The 17099-nt window shown below is 43.2% G+C and overlaps 1 protein-coding gene and 1 pseudogene across 1 annotated transcript; both read left to right on the top strand.

Annotated features, from left to right (window-relative positions):
• On the top strand, nt 1-2304 carry nup88 (nucleoporin 88). The gene has a single exon (XM_061877928.1). It carries the CDS (start codon nt 54-56, stop codon nt 2193-2195), a length of 2142 nt encoding a protein of 713 aa, XP_061733912.1. The 5' UTR covers nt 1-53; the 3' UTR covers nt 2196-2304.
• Nucleotides 2305-4611: 2307 nt separating this feature from the next.
• On the top strand, nt 4612-16146 carry LOC133537073 (UDP-N-acetylhexosamine pyrophosphorylase-like; annotated as a pseudogene).
• Nucleotides 16147-17099: the final 953 nt, after the last annotated feature.

The raw sequence follows: 17099 nt of genomic DNA, 5'->3' as shown, positions 1-17099 counted from the left end.
CAGCAGCGTAACCAGGAAGCGCTTCTCCCTTAGAAACGGATCGAGAGCCCGAGATGGCGGCGTTCGCAGCGGACCGTTGGCTGAGCGGCTTACCAAATCATGACATTTTCAAGAAAATACGCGACAAAATGGACTCGGAGCCCAAAGTGAACGAACGGGCGGTCGCTAAGAACCTAACCTTTTGTTTAAGTGGGGACTTTTTCGTGTGGGACGACGTGGACCGCGTGTTTTACACGACGAGCTTGCGCCAGTTGAACGCGGCGGAGGAGCGCGGCGGTTGCCAGACGCTGCTGTGCATCAACCCGCCTCGCTTCCCGGTGTGCCAGCTGCTGCTGAGCCCCTCGCACGACCACGTCGCGCTGGTGGGGAGCCGCGGCGTGTCGGCGCTGGAGCTCCCTCAGCGCTGGGGCAAGAGGGCCGAGTTCGAAGGCGGAAGCAACCGCATCAACTGCAAGACCACGCCGGTGGCCGAGCGCTTCTTCACCAGCTCGCAGTCGGTGAGCCTGCGGCAGGCTGCCTGGTACCCAGGCGACGCGGAGGAGCCGCTGCTGGTCCTGCTCACATCGGACAACACCATCCGCTTCTACAGCTTGAAGTCTCCCGACTGCCCGGTCAAAGTGGTGCCAGTGTCGCAGTCTGAGGACGACAGCAGCGTGCGCCTCCCGGCCCGCTCCTACGCTGCGTCCCTGGGCGAGATAGCGGTGGGCTTTGACTTTGGCCCGGCGTCTGTGGTCAAAGCGGGGCCCTACCACCCTCTGTACATCCTCTACGAGAACGGAGAGACCTACCTGTGCCACACCAGCCGGGTGAACGCCGTGAGCGTGAGTAAACGGGTTGGCCCGCTCCCCATGTACCCGGCGGCGGAGGACAACTACGGCTACGACGCCTGCGCCATCCTCTGCCTGCCCTGCGTGCCCAGCATCCTGGTCATCGCCACGGAGACGGGCACGCTGTACCACTGTGTCGTGCTGGAGTCGGAGGACGACGATGAGACGCCGAAGTGGGCGCCGGGCGGGGGCGCCGTGCCGGCCCTCTACGTGTTCGAGTGCGTGGAGCTGGAGCTCACCCTCAAGGTGGCCACGGGGGAGGACGACGAGCCCCAGGATTTGGACTTCACGTGCCCCATCCGGCTGCACCGGGACCCCTTGTGCCAGCAGCGCTACCACTGCACCCACGAGGCGGGGGTGCACAGCGTGGGCCTCATCTGGGTCAGCAAGCTGCAGAGTTACCTCCACGCCGGCGACGAGGACAAGAACAGTCTGTCGGAGTTGTCCGCGGAGAGGCGCTGCATCGTGGAACACATTGTGTGCACCCGGCCGCTCCCCTCCAGCCAGTCCGCTCCCATCCAAGGGTTCTTAATCGTGTCCGACCTCTCCTTGGGGACCACCATGATCTGCATTACCAGCAGCTACGAGTGCATCATCCTGCCCCTGCTCAGCGCCATTCGCCCCCCCTCGCCTCCCCTGATGTGCACACAGTCCGGCCTGGGCTCGGCCAGCTCGCCGCTACGGGGGCTAGCGGGGAACTCTTTCGATCTACACATCCGCAACATCCTGGCCCGGAGCGCCACCAACCCCCTCCTGCTCAAAGCCGGGGACAAGGAGACGTCGCCCTCGCCCCAGGAGTGCCTGCAGCTGCTGAGCCGGGCCACGCAGGTGTTCCGCGAGGAGTACGTCCTGAAGCAGGACTTGGCCCGCGAGGAGCTGCAGAAACGTGTCAAGCTGCTCCAGGACCAGAAGAACAAGCAGCTGGAGGAGATGGCGCTGTGCCGCCAGGAGAGGAAGAGCCTGCGAGAGGCGGCGGAGAGGCTGGCGGACAAGTACGAAGACGCCAAGTACCGCCAGGAGGCCGTCATGGAGCGCTTGAAGAACGTCCTGGGCAGCACGCAGAGCCGCCTGCCCGTGCTGTCCAACAGTGAGAAGGACATGAGGAAGGAGCTGCAGGCCATGGGCGACCAGCTCAAGCAACTGGAAATCTGCATCAAGCAGGTGAAGATGAAGATGGAGTACCAGAAGACGCAGGTGGACAAGGACGCGCCGGCTCCCAGGCCCACCATCTTGCTCAGCGCCCAGCAGAAGAAGGTGGTCCAGGAGGTCCTGCTGGAGGAGGGACAGCAGATTGTGTCCATGATGAAGATGGTCAAGGAGATGTCCTGCCTTATCGCCATGAGGAGCTCCGACTTGTACACCACCTGAGTCCCAAGTGAACCTTTATACTTCCTGTCCTGTCAGAATGAATACAACTATTTTTGTTCGCTTTTCAAGTTATTATTTTGTAAAAATAAAGATTTTGTCTTTATCATTAGCAGTTCTATAATTTATATGAACATTGATCAGTCATCCTAGCAAGGAAGACAGCAAAAAATAGGCTTTCATGGTATTTGAAAAGACAAAACTGACTTTATAATGGACTACCGGGTTTTGCTTCAAAGCTGTAAAAAGTCTGGCAACAGCGCATGCGTACCAACCGCTATCTTGGATATGTTGTAAGCCCAATACTATTGGCGCGCAATTTGCAAAATGCGCAACTGCATTTTGCAAATTTAATATCAAATCAAATGTTTATTGGATTCATCACTATACAGTGTACATCCACGACAGAACTACTGACTAAACTACTACCACAACTTGGTTTACTATTTATAAAATATAATGTAGGGTTACCTGGAACTTGAAATAGGCCACCCGGCCTGAATCCACACTTGGTTGTAGTTTGGTCAGTAGTTTATTTGTGGATGTACACTGTATAGTGAAGAATCCAATAAACATTTGATTTAATTTGACATTAAGTTAGCAAAATGCGGTTGCGCATTTTGCAAATTGCGTGCCATTGGTATTGTGCTTACAACAGATAAATGGCTACGCCGTCAGAGCAAATAAACACGAGGAAGGTCGTCAAGTAAACATTTAGCGACATACGCACTTATTAAACTGTAGGAAACTCATACCGGGCTTAAACTTCCGACCAACATCGATAGGAAATGTTTTCTTCGTCCACCTGTTGCTTAGTAACGGACTAATTAGACCGCGAAAAGGTGTCCCACATCATTTACATCTACAGAACTACAACGATTGACGACAAAGTACAACTGAATATACCACATTTGAACAAGTAAAGTTATATTTTCCACATAAACGCTACGAACCGGAATATACGGTATTCAAATGTGTGCGTCATTCTGCTCCAGTCTTATTTGTATTTACCGTATTTCCTCGAATTGCCGCAGGGCATATAGTATGCGCCTGCCTTGAATTACTGCCGGGTCAAACTCGCTTCCCAAAATAATTAGCGCATGCTTAGTATTACCGCCTGGTCAAACTCGTGACGTCACGAGTGACACTTCCCCTGTCATCATTTTCAAAATGGAGGAGGCTGATTTTAATACCGGTTATTTGAAATCGCATAAAGGGAAGAAGATTAAAAGCTATTCAGTAGGATTTAAGGCCCAAGTTTGCATCACACTCACATTTTTACTGCATGCCTTTGGTAAGTGCCGGAGTGAGAAGAGGTTTTAAAATAATTAGCGCATGCTTACTTTTACCGCATGCCTTTGGTAAGCACAGGAGTGAGAAGAGATTTTAAATTATTTAGCGCCCCGGCGGCAATTCAAGGAAATACGGTATACTGTTACTAATGTTCCATGTACTGCATTATGTTTACGTAGCTTTATTGTTCGGTTACCCCAATACAGTGTTTTATTTTAACACTCAGGGTTAATTTCTTTATATTAGTTGATTTCCATGCATCCTTTTGCCCGTTTTTCACTAAATTAGACCCTTGTCTCGATTTAGTGCCTAACTAGCAAAATACTTAACGATATAGAAGCTGTCACGCCAAATTTCTTCCCCTCTACACAAACCTTCCCCCCTCCATTTACTTCCGTGGTCATGGTTAATAGAGACGTTTTGTTAACGCTATATTACTAAAATATAACGCTATATTATAAAAAATACAGACGTTTTGTTAACGCTGTATTATAAAACAAAAAAGAAAGAATTAAAAAAAAACAATTTACAAACACAAGCTATGGGATGACGTAAGAGGAAACGTGAGGAAACGTGACCCCGGAAGTAAACACGTCATCCCATAGTTTGTGTTTGTAAATTGTTTTTTGTTGTTGTATTTTTTATAATATAACGTTAACTGAACGTCTATATTTTTATAATATAGCGTTATATTTTTACAATATGGCGTTAACAAAACGTCTGTATTAATCATGACCCCAAGCGATGACTTGCGAACTAGCGCCATTGTAAACATTTGGAGTCGTATTAGGTGACGTCACTTCCGCTGGGCATCGCTTGAATGGATTATTGACCCATTGGATTGATAGATTGATACTTTTATTAGTAGATTGCACAGTTAAGTACATATTCCGTACAATTGACCACTAAATGGTAACACCCGAATAAGTTTTTCAACTTGTGTAAGTCGGGGTCCACGTTAATCAATTCATGGATTTGCCGGTGAACTTCATTATTTATTTCCGCGTCGTCGTGGGCACATCGGTTCGATGACGACAATGGTATATAAATAAATTCGTTGCTGTAGGCTCTGTTATTTTAAATACAAATAAGCAATGATTGCGGACTAGCATCATTTTTTATTTATTTATTATTATTATTTTTTTAAATGTTTGACTAGCACCAATGTAGTAGTCTTAAGTGACGTCACTTCCGCTGAACTATACTACAAATGATGAAGGACACATTGGAGTTGCCGTAGAATTTCATTATTTACCTCAGCGTCCTCTTGCACACGTCATTTCGACAACAACGATGCTATATAAATAAATCCGATCCTGTGGGCTGCGTTATTCTATACTTTATTTGGAATGAGTTGGCATCATCGCCATTTCACCGAGAACCGTCTCGTTAAAAAGGAGCATATCCAAGCACGCTTCGGTACACAACTTTAAAAAAAAGCCTGGAGCCCAGCAGACTGTCCAGTAGTCTACTGTAAGTGTCTCTTCTTCTTCTTTGAAGCTGCAATGTTGTTGAAGTATGATTATATTAGTGTTGTCCCCACACCAATATATTTGTACGATAACCAAAATGTATTTCGATATTTTTTTAACTAAAAGGGACCACAAAAAAAATGTCCTTATTGGCTTTATTTTAACAAAAACAAATCCTTGGGTACGTTAAACACATGTTTGGTATTGCAATCGAAGAACAATTTTGTCCTTAAATAAATAAATGTGTGTGTGTGTGTGTTTGTGTGTGTATATATATATATATATATATATATATATATATATATATATATGTGTGTGTGTAAATATTGCTGCTAGCGGGGTGTATAAAATAGTCAGGTTGTGTCACGGATACAAAGGATTCTGGGTATTTGTTGTGTTGCGTTTATGTTGTGTTACTGTGAGGATGTTCTCCCGAAATGTGTTTGTCAATCTTGTATTGTGTGGCTTCACAGCGTGGCGCATATTACTAAGAGTGTTAAAATTGTTTATATCACAACCATTAGTGTACTCTGTGTCACCCAGTATGCCTTGCTGTCCTGTGCGTGTTGCTGCGGAAGCCACACACAACATGTTGCTGGACTGACAAGCAGATCGTACATGTTGTAGAAGGCGACCAAGGCAATGGCTTCATAGCACGCCCTACTACTTATTATCTGGGTGATGGACGGCAGTCATTCTAGTGAATATTAGCGTCTCCTACTGTCATCTTCGCTTTGTGACACGGGTCTCAAATGGCTCTTTGAACGGTAAAGGATACCGATCCCAGAACCATGTATATCAAATATTTCCGGATGGTTCAACCGCCACCCGCCCGAATCTAATTAAAATCTATTTTTTCGTCATGTCACCCGCCCGACCCGCCGTTTATCGGCGGACTCCGCGGATGAGACCGCAAACTGCGCATCTCTAGTGTGTATATATATATATGTGTGTATATGTAATGTGTATATGTATAAATGTGTGTGTATGTATATATATATATATATATATATATATATATATATATGTATATATATATATTAGGGCTGGGCAACGATTAAAAATTTTAATCGAAGTTAATCACACTATTTCTCCGATTAATCTCGATTAACTGCATTGTATACACAAAGCCCAATAATGAATTCAAAAGTAGTGTGTAGTGCACCTTTATTAGAATATTCTCCCACATGAATAAAAGCGCCAAAACATTTGTTGTGCAAACACAATTTAAATCAGTCTTTGTTAAACAGTAGCAGTTAAATAGCATATTTTATGAAAATCAACTCAAAAAATGTAAATACAAACATTTAAGCTTATTGCCACTGCCAGGGTATTTAAGTTATCCTGTTTGTTATGGAAAATAAATATAATCTACATATAAATCTCTGAGCCACAATCATAACATCTGAACAGGCAATTTCTGAGGTAACAGCAGAAACATTTTTTTTTATCAGGGCTCTTATGTTTAAAAAACCTATATCATAGGTAGTGGGCTGTTTTAGGGAATTTTTGATCAAATTATCCGTAGTAGCAATATTAATAATGTTGTGTTTATTCTGCGTAGTGCACTTAAAATAATTATGACCATATCCGATTGTTTGCTTGGTGCTTTGATAAACTGAACGCACCATATACATGGTACTATATTGTGATGTTATGAGCCAGGGAAAAAAAGAACTACCCTACCCAGCATGCAACAGGAGTGACGAGCATGCGCGGTAGCCCGGTATAGGTTGTGTCGCCATGACGGCATCTTGTATGTTGTGATATGCACGCTCTGAAAGCAAACGTTAAGAACTCAGCCAACACTCCTCGTCTGCATTATTCATAAATGGACAGACAACACATATACTCCGCTGCTTCACAGGCCGCTGGATGTGCATATAAATATATATATGTGTGTATATATATATGTATATATATATATATATATATATATATATATATATATATATATATATATATATATATATATATATGTGTGTATATATATTGTTCATTTACTGTTAATATCTGCTTATTTTCCATTTCAACATGTTCTATCTACACTTCTGGTAAAATGTAATAATCACTTATTCTTCTGTTGTTTGATACTTTGCATTAGTGTTTAATGATGCCACAAATTTAGGTATCGATCCGATACCAAGTAGCTACGGGATCATACATTGGTCGTCATTTAAGTTCTCGTGTACAGGGACATATTTTCTGAGTTTATGAATATAATGTGAATTTAAAAGGAAAATAGATGTTTCACTCTTACACTCCTGTACTTGGTATCATTACAGTTGTCAGGTGTAGATCCACCCATGGCATTTGTTTACATTGTAATGCCGGTGAGCTATTGTATCCTCCTACGGTGTGAAGTGAAGCATGTTTAGCTATTTCTCGTCCTCCAGTGATAATGCTAGATGTAAAAAAAACATACTTTATTTGTCGGCATGGTAGGCGAGGATTAGTGATTTAGAAGTAGCTAAAACACAGATGGACATAAGCCGCTGACTAGCTGGCCATGTCTTAAAGCACCGCTTCCTGTGGGGGTTTCAGTTGTATAACTTTACCTTTATCTTTACTTTTTAGGCCAAAATGCATCCATTCTCCCTTTTTTGTCTACACACTTGTATCCGTGATTGTGCGCTGCCGAACATGCTCCTCTACTCGTAAAACCAGCAATGTCATGACGCGCCGTGATGTCTGTAAAGTAAAAATATATTGCGAACGAATATGACTTTTCAAACAAATTATTGTACCGTTTTTTTATTCATTAGTACCCCAATACTTTACTAGTACCGGTATACCCTAAAACCCTAGATTTTATGGTTTGCACTGTAGCTAAAGGAAGTACAATATTGTCTCAATCATGTTATATTCCTGTCTTTGTGAACTTGTTTCTCTCCAAGCAGGTCCAGTTCATCATCTGATGTAAACCCCAGACAAAGAGCAACACTCTGAGGGCTCACAGCTGTCTTTCGAGGCTCTTCAGGTATATACATCTTATATATAGAGTGAGTACAAAGTATTTTTATGATATTGTATCTTGCCGAGGGATAATACTACGGTTGCAAAAAATGTGAATCACGATTTATTTTTAAACACACACCATGTTAGATAAAACATAGATTAAACTCCTCTAAAATGTGATTCCATGTTAGTGTAAATTGAGAATAGGACTGCAAAAAAAACCAATTGTGTATATCTAAGGGATATAATATTAAAGGCCTACTGAAACCCACTACTACCCACCACGCAGTCTGATAGTTTATATATCAATGATGAAATATTAACATTGCAACACATGCCAATACAGCCTTTTTAGTTTACTAAATTGCAATTTTAAATTTCCCGCGGAGTTTGTTGTTGAAAACGTCGCGGAATGATGACGCGTGGAAATATTAGCGCAGCACCATTTGTGGCTGAAAGTCGTCTCTTTTCATCGCGCAATCAAACAGTATTCTGGACATCTGTGTTGCTGAATCTTTTGCAATTTGTTTAAATAATATTGGAGAAGTCAAAATAGAAAGATGGAGTTGTGAAGCTTTAGCCATTAGCCACACAAACACACGGTGATTCCTTGTTTAAAATTCCTGGAGGTGAAGCTTTACTATGGATCAGAGCGGTCAAGCAAACATGGTTCCCGGCCACTTGTCAACCGGCAGGTTTCGGTGAGAAAATTGTGTTAAAAAGTCGCCTCTTACCGGAGATCTGTGGAGTTTGCGCCGTCCTTGTATCTGCCGTGACTTCCCTCAGACACTGGCCTCAAGACACCCGTGGAAACACCCCTCCGACTATCAGGTACTATTTAATAGCACTAAAACACTAGCAACACAATAGAAGGATAAGGGATTTCCCAGAATTATCCTAGTAAATGTGTCTAAAAATATCTGAATCCGTCCCAATGCAATCGCCTTTTTTTTTAACTTTATTTTTATTTATTTTGTAAGTCCTTCGCTATCAATATCATCATCCACAAATCTTTCATCCTCGCTCAAATTAATGGGGAAATTGTCGTTTTCTCGGTCTTGCTGCTGGAAGCTCCCATTAAAAACAATGTGAATACGCGAGGAGCCATCAAACATGTGACGTCGTTGTCTGCGACTTCCGGTAAAGGCAAGGCTTTTTTATCAGCACCAAAAGTTGCAAACTTTATCGTGGGTGTTCTCTACTAAATCCTTTCAGCAAAAATATGGCAATATCGCGAAATGATCAAGTATGACACATAGAAGGGACCTGCTATCCCCGTTTAAATAAGAACATCTCATTTCAGTAGGCCTTTAATAACAACTGTAAAACTCCCGGCAGTTATTATTACAGTAGTAACTTTTTATGATCAAAGGAATGTGATTGATAACCACACTTGGAAATATTGCTAAACCGTTAGCTTGCAACCTAGCTTGACTGCCAATATGAAAACAAGAGGCATTACCATCTTTCCCCCTTAAGAAATGTCATAGCCCAATCTAAACTTGCATAAACGCATTACTGTCTAAACAACTATGATACAGTAGTCAGATTAGCACACAGTGATCGATTTATAGCAGAGCAGGGCAAATATTTTGACTTAGGGGCCACATGGAGAGAAAATATGTGTCTGGGGGGGGCCCAATGTGAATGTGTGTATAAATGATATATACACACTTAGCTGTAAAAATCTGCTGTACAGGAACACTAATACCAAAAGTCACAATGAATTCTACAGACCACCTCAAAAAAACTGAATGGAATTTTACAGTTTTTTACTGAGTGGAACACCCAAAATGTACATGAAAATAAAGAAAGTGGGATTTTCAATATTAACTATGAACAATAAAGTACTGAATATTAACAACATATGAACATTGCTCCTCTTTTACGTAGACTTTACAAGATTTTTTAATTAAAAAAATGAAGACAATAATGCCATGTTTTGTGGTCCCCTTTGTTTTGAAAAGTATCAAAATACATTTTGTCACCGGCTCCAAAATATTGGTATCGGGACAACCCTAGTACAGGTATTTATTTTTAGTAATAAGTCTGACCTAAGCCTTGGTAATAATTCTTTGTGATTAACACATAATTTCATATCATCTGACAATATTTATCCTGTAACTGTAAGTAGGGTAAATTAAACTCGATTAAAACCAAGAGAACGATTGCTAATTCCGTGTTAAAGGGGAACATTATCAGAATTTCAGAAGGGTTAAAACCAATAAAAATCAGTTCCCAGTGGCTTATTTTATTTTTTGAATTTTTTTTCAAAATTTTACCCATCCCGGAATATCCCCCAAAAAACTTTAAAGTGCCTGATTTTCGCTATCTGTGAAGCCATCGTCCATTTTCCTGTGATGTCATCCAGTGATGCCAATATGGATAGTACAGTAAGATATAGCGACATTAGCTCGGATTTCAGCGGCTTAAGCGATTCAACAGATTACGCATGTATTGAAATGGATGGTTGGAGTAAGGAGGCAGATAGCGAAAATGAAATTGAAGAAGAAAGCGACGCTATTGAGCGAATAGCTAGTGACGCTATTCGGCCATGTTTGCCTTCGCATCGCCGGTAAAATGTGCAGACCAACAATCGGGACTTTTGCATCTTGTGACACTGGATCAACTTAAAATCCGTCGATTGGTAAGCGTTAGGCATTAAATGTGGGTGGAGGGAAACGTTGGATGTAAATATAGTTTCAAATGTACATACAGCTAGCCTAAATAGCATGTTAGCATCGATTAGCTGGCAGTCATGCCGCGAACAAATATGTCTGATTAGCACATAAGTCAACAACATCAACAGAACTCACCTTTGTGATTTCGTTGACTTTATCGTTGGAAATGCATCTGCAGGTTATCCATACATCTCTGTGCCATGTCTGTCCTAGCACCGCCGGTAAAATGTGGAGACACTCCAGCACATTCAATGGGGGTCAGGCGGCAGATTTCTTTGACTTCATCGTTGGAAATGCATCTGCTTTGAGTGTCGCAGGATATCCACACAATCTTGCCATCTCTGTAGTAGCATAGCTTTCGTTGGTAAAGTGTGCGGAACAAATGATTGACCATTTTGTCGGCTTTCCCTACACCCTCGTATTTTGAACAAATTTCGTCCAATTTCTTGCCACTTTCCCATCTTTGGGCCAGTGGTGCAAATTGAATCCCTCCCTGTTAGTGTTGTTACAGCCTCCGACAACACACCGACGAGGCATGATGTCTCCAAGGTTCCACAAAATAGTCGAAAAAATGGAAAATAACAGAGCTGAAAGCGGTGTTTGAGAAAATTACCTAGGTGACGTCCTCGCTCCGTTTAATTCACAAAAAATTTACCCATTTAGAGTTCGGAAATCGGTTAAAAAAAAAAAAAGGTATTTTTTCTGCAACATCAAGGTATATATTGACGCTTACATAGGTCTGGTGATAATGTTCCCCTTTAATATTTGAGTGCTGACAAAGTTGGGCGGTGAAGAAGCCCTGCTCTGGAGTACTCCGGCTGAGAACCAGAAGGAGCTTTTATTTGACGTGAACACAGAAGTGACACTCTAAGGCATGGGTGTCAAACTCTGGCCCGCAGGCCAAATTTGGCCCACCGTGTAATTTCATTTGGCCCTTTAGGCAATATCAAATTAACATTAGAGCTGGCCCGCCGGTAACACCACATTCACCGCTAACACTCATACTTGCCAACCCTCCCGATTTTCCCGGGAGACTGCCGAAGTTTAGTGCCCTTCCCGAAAATCTCCCTGGGCAACCATTCTTCCGATTTCCACCCGGACAACAATATTGGGAGCGTGCCTTAAAGGCACTGTCCTCTACAACATGCAGTCACGTCCTCTTTTCCTCCATATAAACAGCGTGCTGGCCAAGTCACATAATATATGCGGCTTTCACACACACATACTTGGTCAACAGCCATACAGGTCACACTGAGGGTGGCCGCACAAACAACTTTAACATTGTTACAAATATGCGCCACACTGTGAACCCACACCAAACAAGAATGACAAAACACATTTCGGGAGAACACCCGCACCGTAACACAACATAAACACAACAGAACAAATACCCAGAACCCCTTGCTGCACTAACTCTTCCGGAATGCTACAATATACATCCCCCGCTACCACCAAACCCCGCCCACCTAATTTTTATTTTATTTTCGAATTCATTAGCTTGTGGAAAAAGTTTATGTTGATATTTACCTCAGAAGGCTGCAAATAGAAAAAAGGCATTAATTTGTTTAATTACATTTTATTTGATATACCACTGATGTTTTTTCGTTAGTTTTTTGACAGTTGATTTTGCACTATCACATTATATAAGCTCTGCCTGTTCCATGGGAGGAAGCCGGAGTACCCGGTGGGAACCCACGCAGTCACGGGGAGAACATGCAAACTCCACACAGAAAGATCCCGAGCCTGGGATTGAACCCAGGATTACTCAGGACCTTCGTATTGTGAGGCAGATGCACTAACCCCTGTTCCACGGTGCTGCCCTATTTAAGCCTTGCTTGTTCAATATTCATTGCAAAACTTGTTTGGGTCCCTGTTAAAAGGTTAATTTGTTCAACTTTGGCCCGCGGCTTTGTTCACTTTTAAATTTTGGCCCACTCTGTGTTTGAGTTTGACACCACTGCTCTAAGGCATGGGTGTCAAACTCTGGCCCACGGGCCAAATTTGGCCCGCCGTGTAATTTCACTTGGCCCTTGAGGCAATATCAAATTAATATTAGAGCTGGCCCGCCGCTGTAACACCACATTCACCGCTAATACTCTTACTTGCCAACCCTTTCAATTTTTTCGGGAGACTCCCGAAGTTCAGTGCCCCTCCCGAATTTCATCCCGGACAACAATATTTGGGGTGGCCTTTAAAGGCACTGCCTTTGGCGTTCCCTACAACCTGTCTCCACGCCAGTGTTAATTTTGTTGACGAAAAATTTTCGTCATAGTTATCGTCAACGACCTTTTTTTTCTGACTAAAACGAGACAATAACTAAATAAAAAATAATTGATGTGGACTAAGACGATGACGAGGTGTATTGACATATTCGTCAACGAATAAAAACGAGACGAAAATGTCCAATCGGAACTCATTTCGTTAGGAAGAGGCGGGAGGAGTTGGGAAGAGAACCCATCAGAGCGACATGGTAAGGAAGTTACGTAAACGTAGTTTGCGTTTGAGACTGACCCGGGAATGCGCTGCAGAAGACAAAGTGTCAACGCCGGGGAGGAAGAGGAGAGAGGACATATGGGGAAATTTTATATTTGACGTCAACGATAACAAGACGCAGTGTAAGAAATGCACCGCGAGGATTCCGGGGAAAAACACAACAAACTTGAAGCGACATTTACAGTCCAATCACCCCGAAATCCACACACAGGTAAGCATTTTCCACAACATACAACTCACTCGACGTTATCCCGTTTATTACACGGCTTACTCGTGAAATACTAAATTTGAGACATGATTTTCATCAAAATACGACTTGTATCGGTGATTTTTCCGCTGTTTTGCTTTGACTTTCAGAAACGGAACGGAATGTTTACATATTACCCTTTAGTCGACTAAATCTACTGTAGTTTTCGTCGACTATAATCTTATGATATTTCGTCAACTAAAACTAGACTAAAACTAAAACAATTTAAATAACTAAATTATGACTAAAACTAAATTACATTTTAGTCAAAAGACTATGACTAAAACCAATTCAAATTTTGCTGTCAAAATTAACACTGCTCCACGTCCGCTTTTCCTCTATACCAGGGGTCGGGAACCTTTTTGGCTGAGAGAGCCAAAAAGCCAAATATTTTAAAATATATTTTCGTAAGAGCCATATAATATTTTTTTTAACACTGAACACAACTAAACACGTGCATTTTTAAGTAAGACCAACATTTCTAGAGTATAATAGGTCTCTTATTCTTTGTAATAACATTGTTATTCTGAAGCTAACTGTGGAGGGGTCGTGGTCTGCAGGCCTGCAGCGACAGGTGCGTAGATGGCCCACCTGGGCCTTGTTATCTAATCACCTGTCGCTCTGTTATAAGCAGCAGCCAGGAGGAGGGACTGGGTTGAGGCTGGAAATACTATTAATAAAACAATATTGTAACCCTGAAACAGGCTCTCATGTCGGTGCTTGGGGGTCTGAAGAACCCCCAGGAGGGCAAGCCCCACACTAACCAATAATACATAAATATCTTCTTACCATCAACGCGACTTCTTGAACAGGTGCGGTAGAAAACGGATGGATGGATTAAAAATGCATGAGAATGTTTTATATTTTGAACATTATTTTTAACACTGTGATTACAAGTGGAATTATTCATTACTTATCGTGTTAAGCAACGTCAGCTAAGATTTATCAGAGAGCCAGATGCAGTCATCAAAAGAGCCCCATCTGGCTCTAGAGCCATAGGTTCCCTACCCCTGCTCTATACAAACAGCGTGCCGGCCCAGTCACATAATATATGTGGCTTATACACACACACACAAGTGAATGCAATGCATACTTGGTCAACAGCCATACAGGTCACACTGAGGGTGGCTGCATAAACAACTTTAACACTGTTACAAATATGCGCCACACTGTGAACCCACACCAAACAAAAATGACACATTTCGGGAGAACATCCGCACCGTAACACAACATAAACACAACAATACAAATACCCAGAACGCCTTGCAGCACTAACTCTTCCGGGACGCTACAATATACACCCCCCGCTATCACCAAACCCCGTCCACCTCAACCCCACCGCCGAAAAGAGGCATTCATGTTTTATTTAAATTTTATTTGATATGCCATTGATATTTTTTAATTATTATTATTATTTGAAACTTGATTCCGCATATCACTATAAAGTTATATAAGCCTTGCTTGTTCAATATTCAATGCAAAACTTGTTTGGGTCCCTATTAAAAGGTTAATTTGTTCAACCTCGGTTCGGTTTTAAATTTTGGCCCACTCTGTATTTGAGTTTGACACCCCTGCTCTAAGGTGTGTTTTAGTGTGGCAAACGTCTCCTTCACTGAACATGGACGCCAGAGGACTCTTCCAGAGGCTGGCCGAGGCCGAGCAGTCCCACCTCCTGCGGTTCTGGGACCAGCTGAGCCCTGAGGAGCGAGCGGGCTTGGCCCTCGACCTTCAAGAAATAGACTTCCAGGAGATCAACGGCTTCTTCAGGAAGGCCACGGACGTGTCCCGCAGCAGCGGTGAAAAGATGGACGGCCGCATGGCGCCTGTCCCGCGGGAGGTGCTGGGGAGCGTGACGAGGGACGAGACCAGCGTGAAAAGCTGGGAGCAAACGGGTCTGCAGTGCATCTCCCAGGGGAAAGTGGCGGTCGTGCTGCTGGCGGGCGGTCAAGGAAGCCGACTGGGAGTTCCTGTGATTCTGCGTGCAGCACCATGCCGACTGCGGCGCCAAGGTGGTGGAGAAAAGCCACCCGACAGAAGCGGTGGGCGTGGTCTCCAAGGTGGACGGCAAATACCAGGTGGTGGAGTACAGCGAGATCGCCATGGAAACGGCCCAGAAGAGAGGCGCCGACGGACGCCTGCTGTTCAACGCCGGGAACATAGCCAACCACTTCTTCAGCTTCTCCTTTCTCAAAGACGTGGTGGAGAAGTATGAACCCAGTCTTCAGCACCACGTGGCGCAGAAGAAGATCCCCTTTGTGGACCACAGGGGTCAACTCTCCACACCGGAAAAACCAAACGGAAGGAAGATGGAAAAGTTTGTGTTTGACGTTTTCCAGTTTGCAGAGACCTTTGTGGTGTACGAGGTGCTGAGGGAGGACGAGTTCTCCCCGCTGAAGAACGCCGACCGCCAAGACGAGAGGGACACGCCCACAACCGCCAGACACGCCCTCATGTCGCTCCACCACCGCTGGGTGTTGAACGCCGGCGGTCACTTTATCGACGAGAACGGCACTCGCCTACCGGCCATACCCAGCCTGAAAGACAGGAGCGACCTGCCCATCAAATGCGAGATCTCGCCGCTGGTGTCATACGCCGGAGAAGGCATCCGAGCGTTGGTGAAGGATCGAGAGTTTCAGTCGCCGCTGGTCATCGACGAGAGCGGCGTCCACCAGCTGGTCAGGGACGGGAAATAATCCCAGTCTCTGCGGCACTAATGGAAAATACCCACATTTTTTTGTTTTATATACAGTGGGGCAAAAAAGTATTTAGTCAGCCACCGATTGTGCAAGTTCTCCCACTTAAAATGATGACAGAGGTCTGTAATTTTCATCATAGGTACACTTCAACTGTGAGAGACAGAATGTAAAAAAAATATCCAGGAATTCAAATTGTAGAAATTTTAAATAATTTATGTCTAATTTTTTTTGGGGTCAACCATTCAAAGCTGTCACTGATGGAAGGAGGTTTTGGCTCAAAATCTCACGATACAAGGCCCCATTCATTCTTTCCTTAACATGGATCAATCGTCCTGTCCCCTTAGTAGAAAAACTGCCCCAAAGCATGATGTTTCCACCCCCATGCTTCACAGTAGGTATGGTGTTCTTGGGATGCAATTCAGTATTCTTCTTCCTCCAAACACGACGAGTTGAGTTTATACCAAAATGGATACATGGATGATACAGCAGAGGATTGGGAGAATGTCATGTGGTCAGATGAAACCAAAATAGAACTTTTTGGTATAAACTCAACTCGTCGTGTTTGGAGGAAGAAGAATACTGAGTTGCATCCCAAGAACACCATACCTACTGTGAAGCATGGGGGTGGAAACATCATGCTTTGGGGCTGTTTTTCTGCTAAGGGGACAGGACGATTGATCCGTGTTAAGGAAAGAATGAATGGGGCCATGTATCGTGAGATTTTGAGCCAAAACCTCCTTCCATCAGTGACAGCTTTGAATGGTTGACCAAATACTTATTTTCCACCATAATTTACAAATACATTCTTTAAAATTCCTACAATGTGAATTCCTGGATTTTTTTTCACATTCTGTCTCTCACAGTTGAAGTGTACCTATGATGAAAATTACAGACCTCTGTCATCATTTTAAGTGGGAGAACTTGCACAATCGGTGGTTGACTAAATACTTTTTTGCCCCACTGTATATATATATATATATATATATATATATATATATATATATATATATATATATATATATATATAACATACATATGTTTTATCTAATTTAAAAGTGAATTAAAAA

Source organism: Nerophis ophidion, linkage group LG18, assembly GCF_033978795.1.
Source record: "Nerophis ophidion isolate RoL-2023_Sa linkage group LG18, RoL_Noph_v1.0, whole genome shotgun sequence".
NCBI classification, from domain to species: Eukaryota; Metazoa; Chordata; class Actinopteri; order Syngnathiformes; family Syngnathidae; genus Nerophis; species Nerophis ophidion.
This window is presented reverse-complemented; position numbering and strand designations above follow the sequence as displayed.

Bases quoted from the DNA above. Each gene is read 5' to 3' on its own strand.
- nup88 (XM_061877928.1), top strand. From the start codon at position 54: ATGGCGGCGTTCGCAGCGGACCGTTGGCTGAGCGGCTTACCAAATCAT.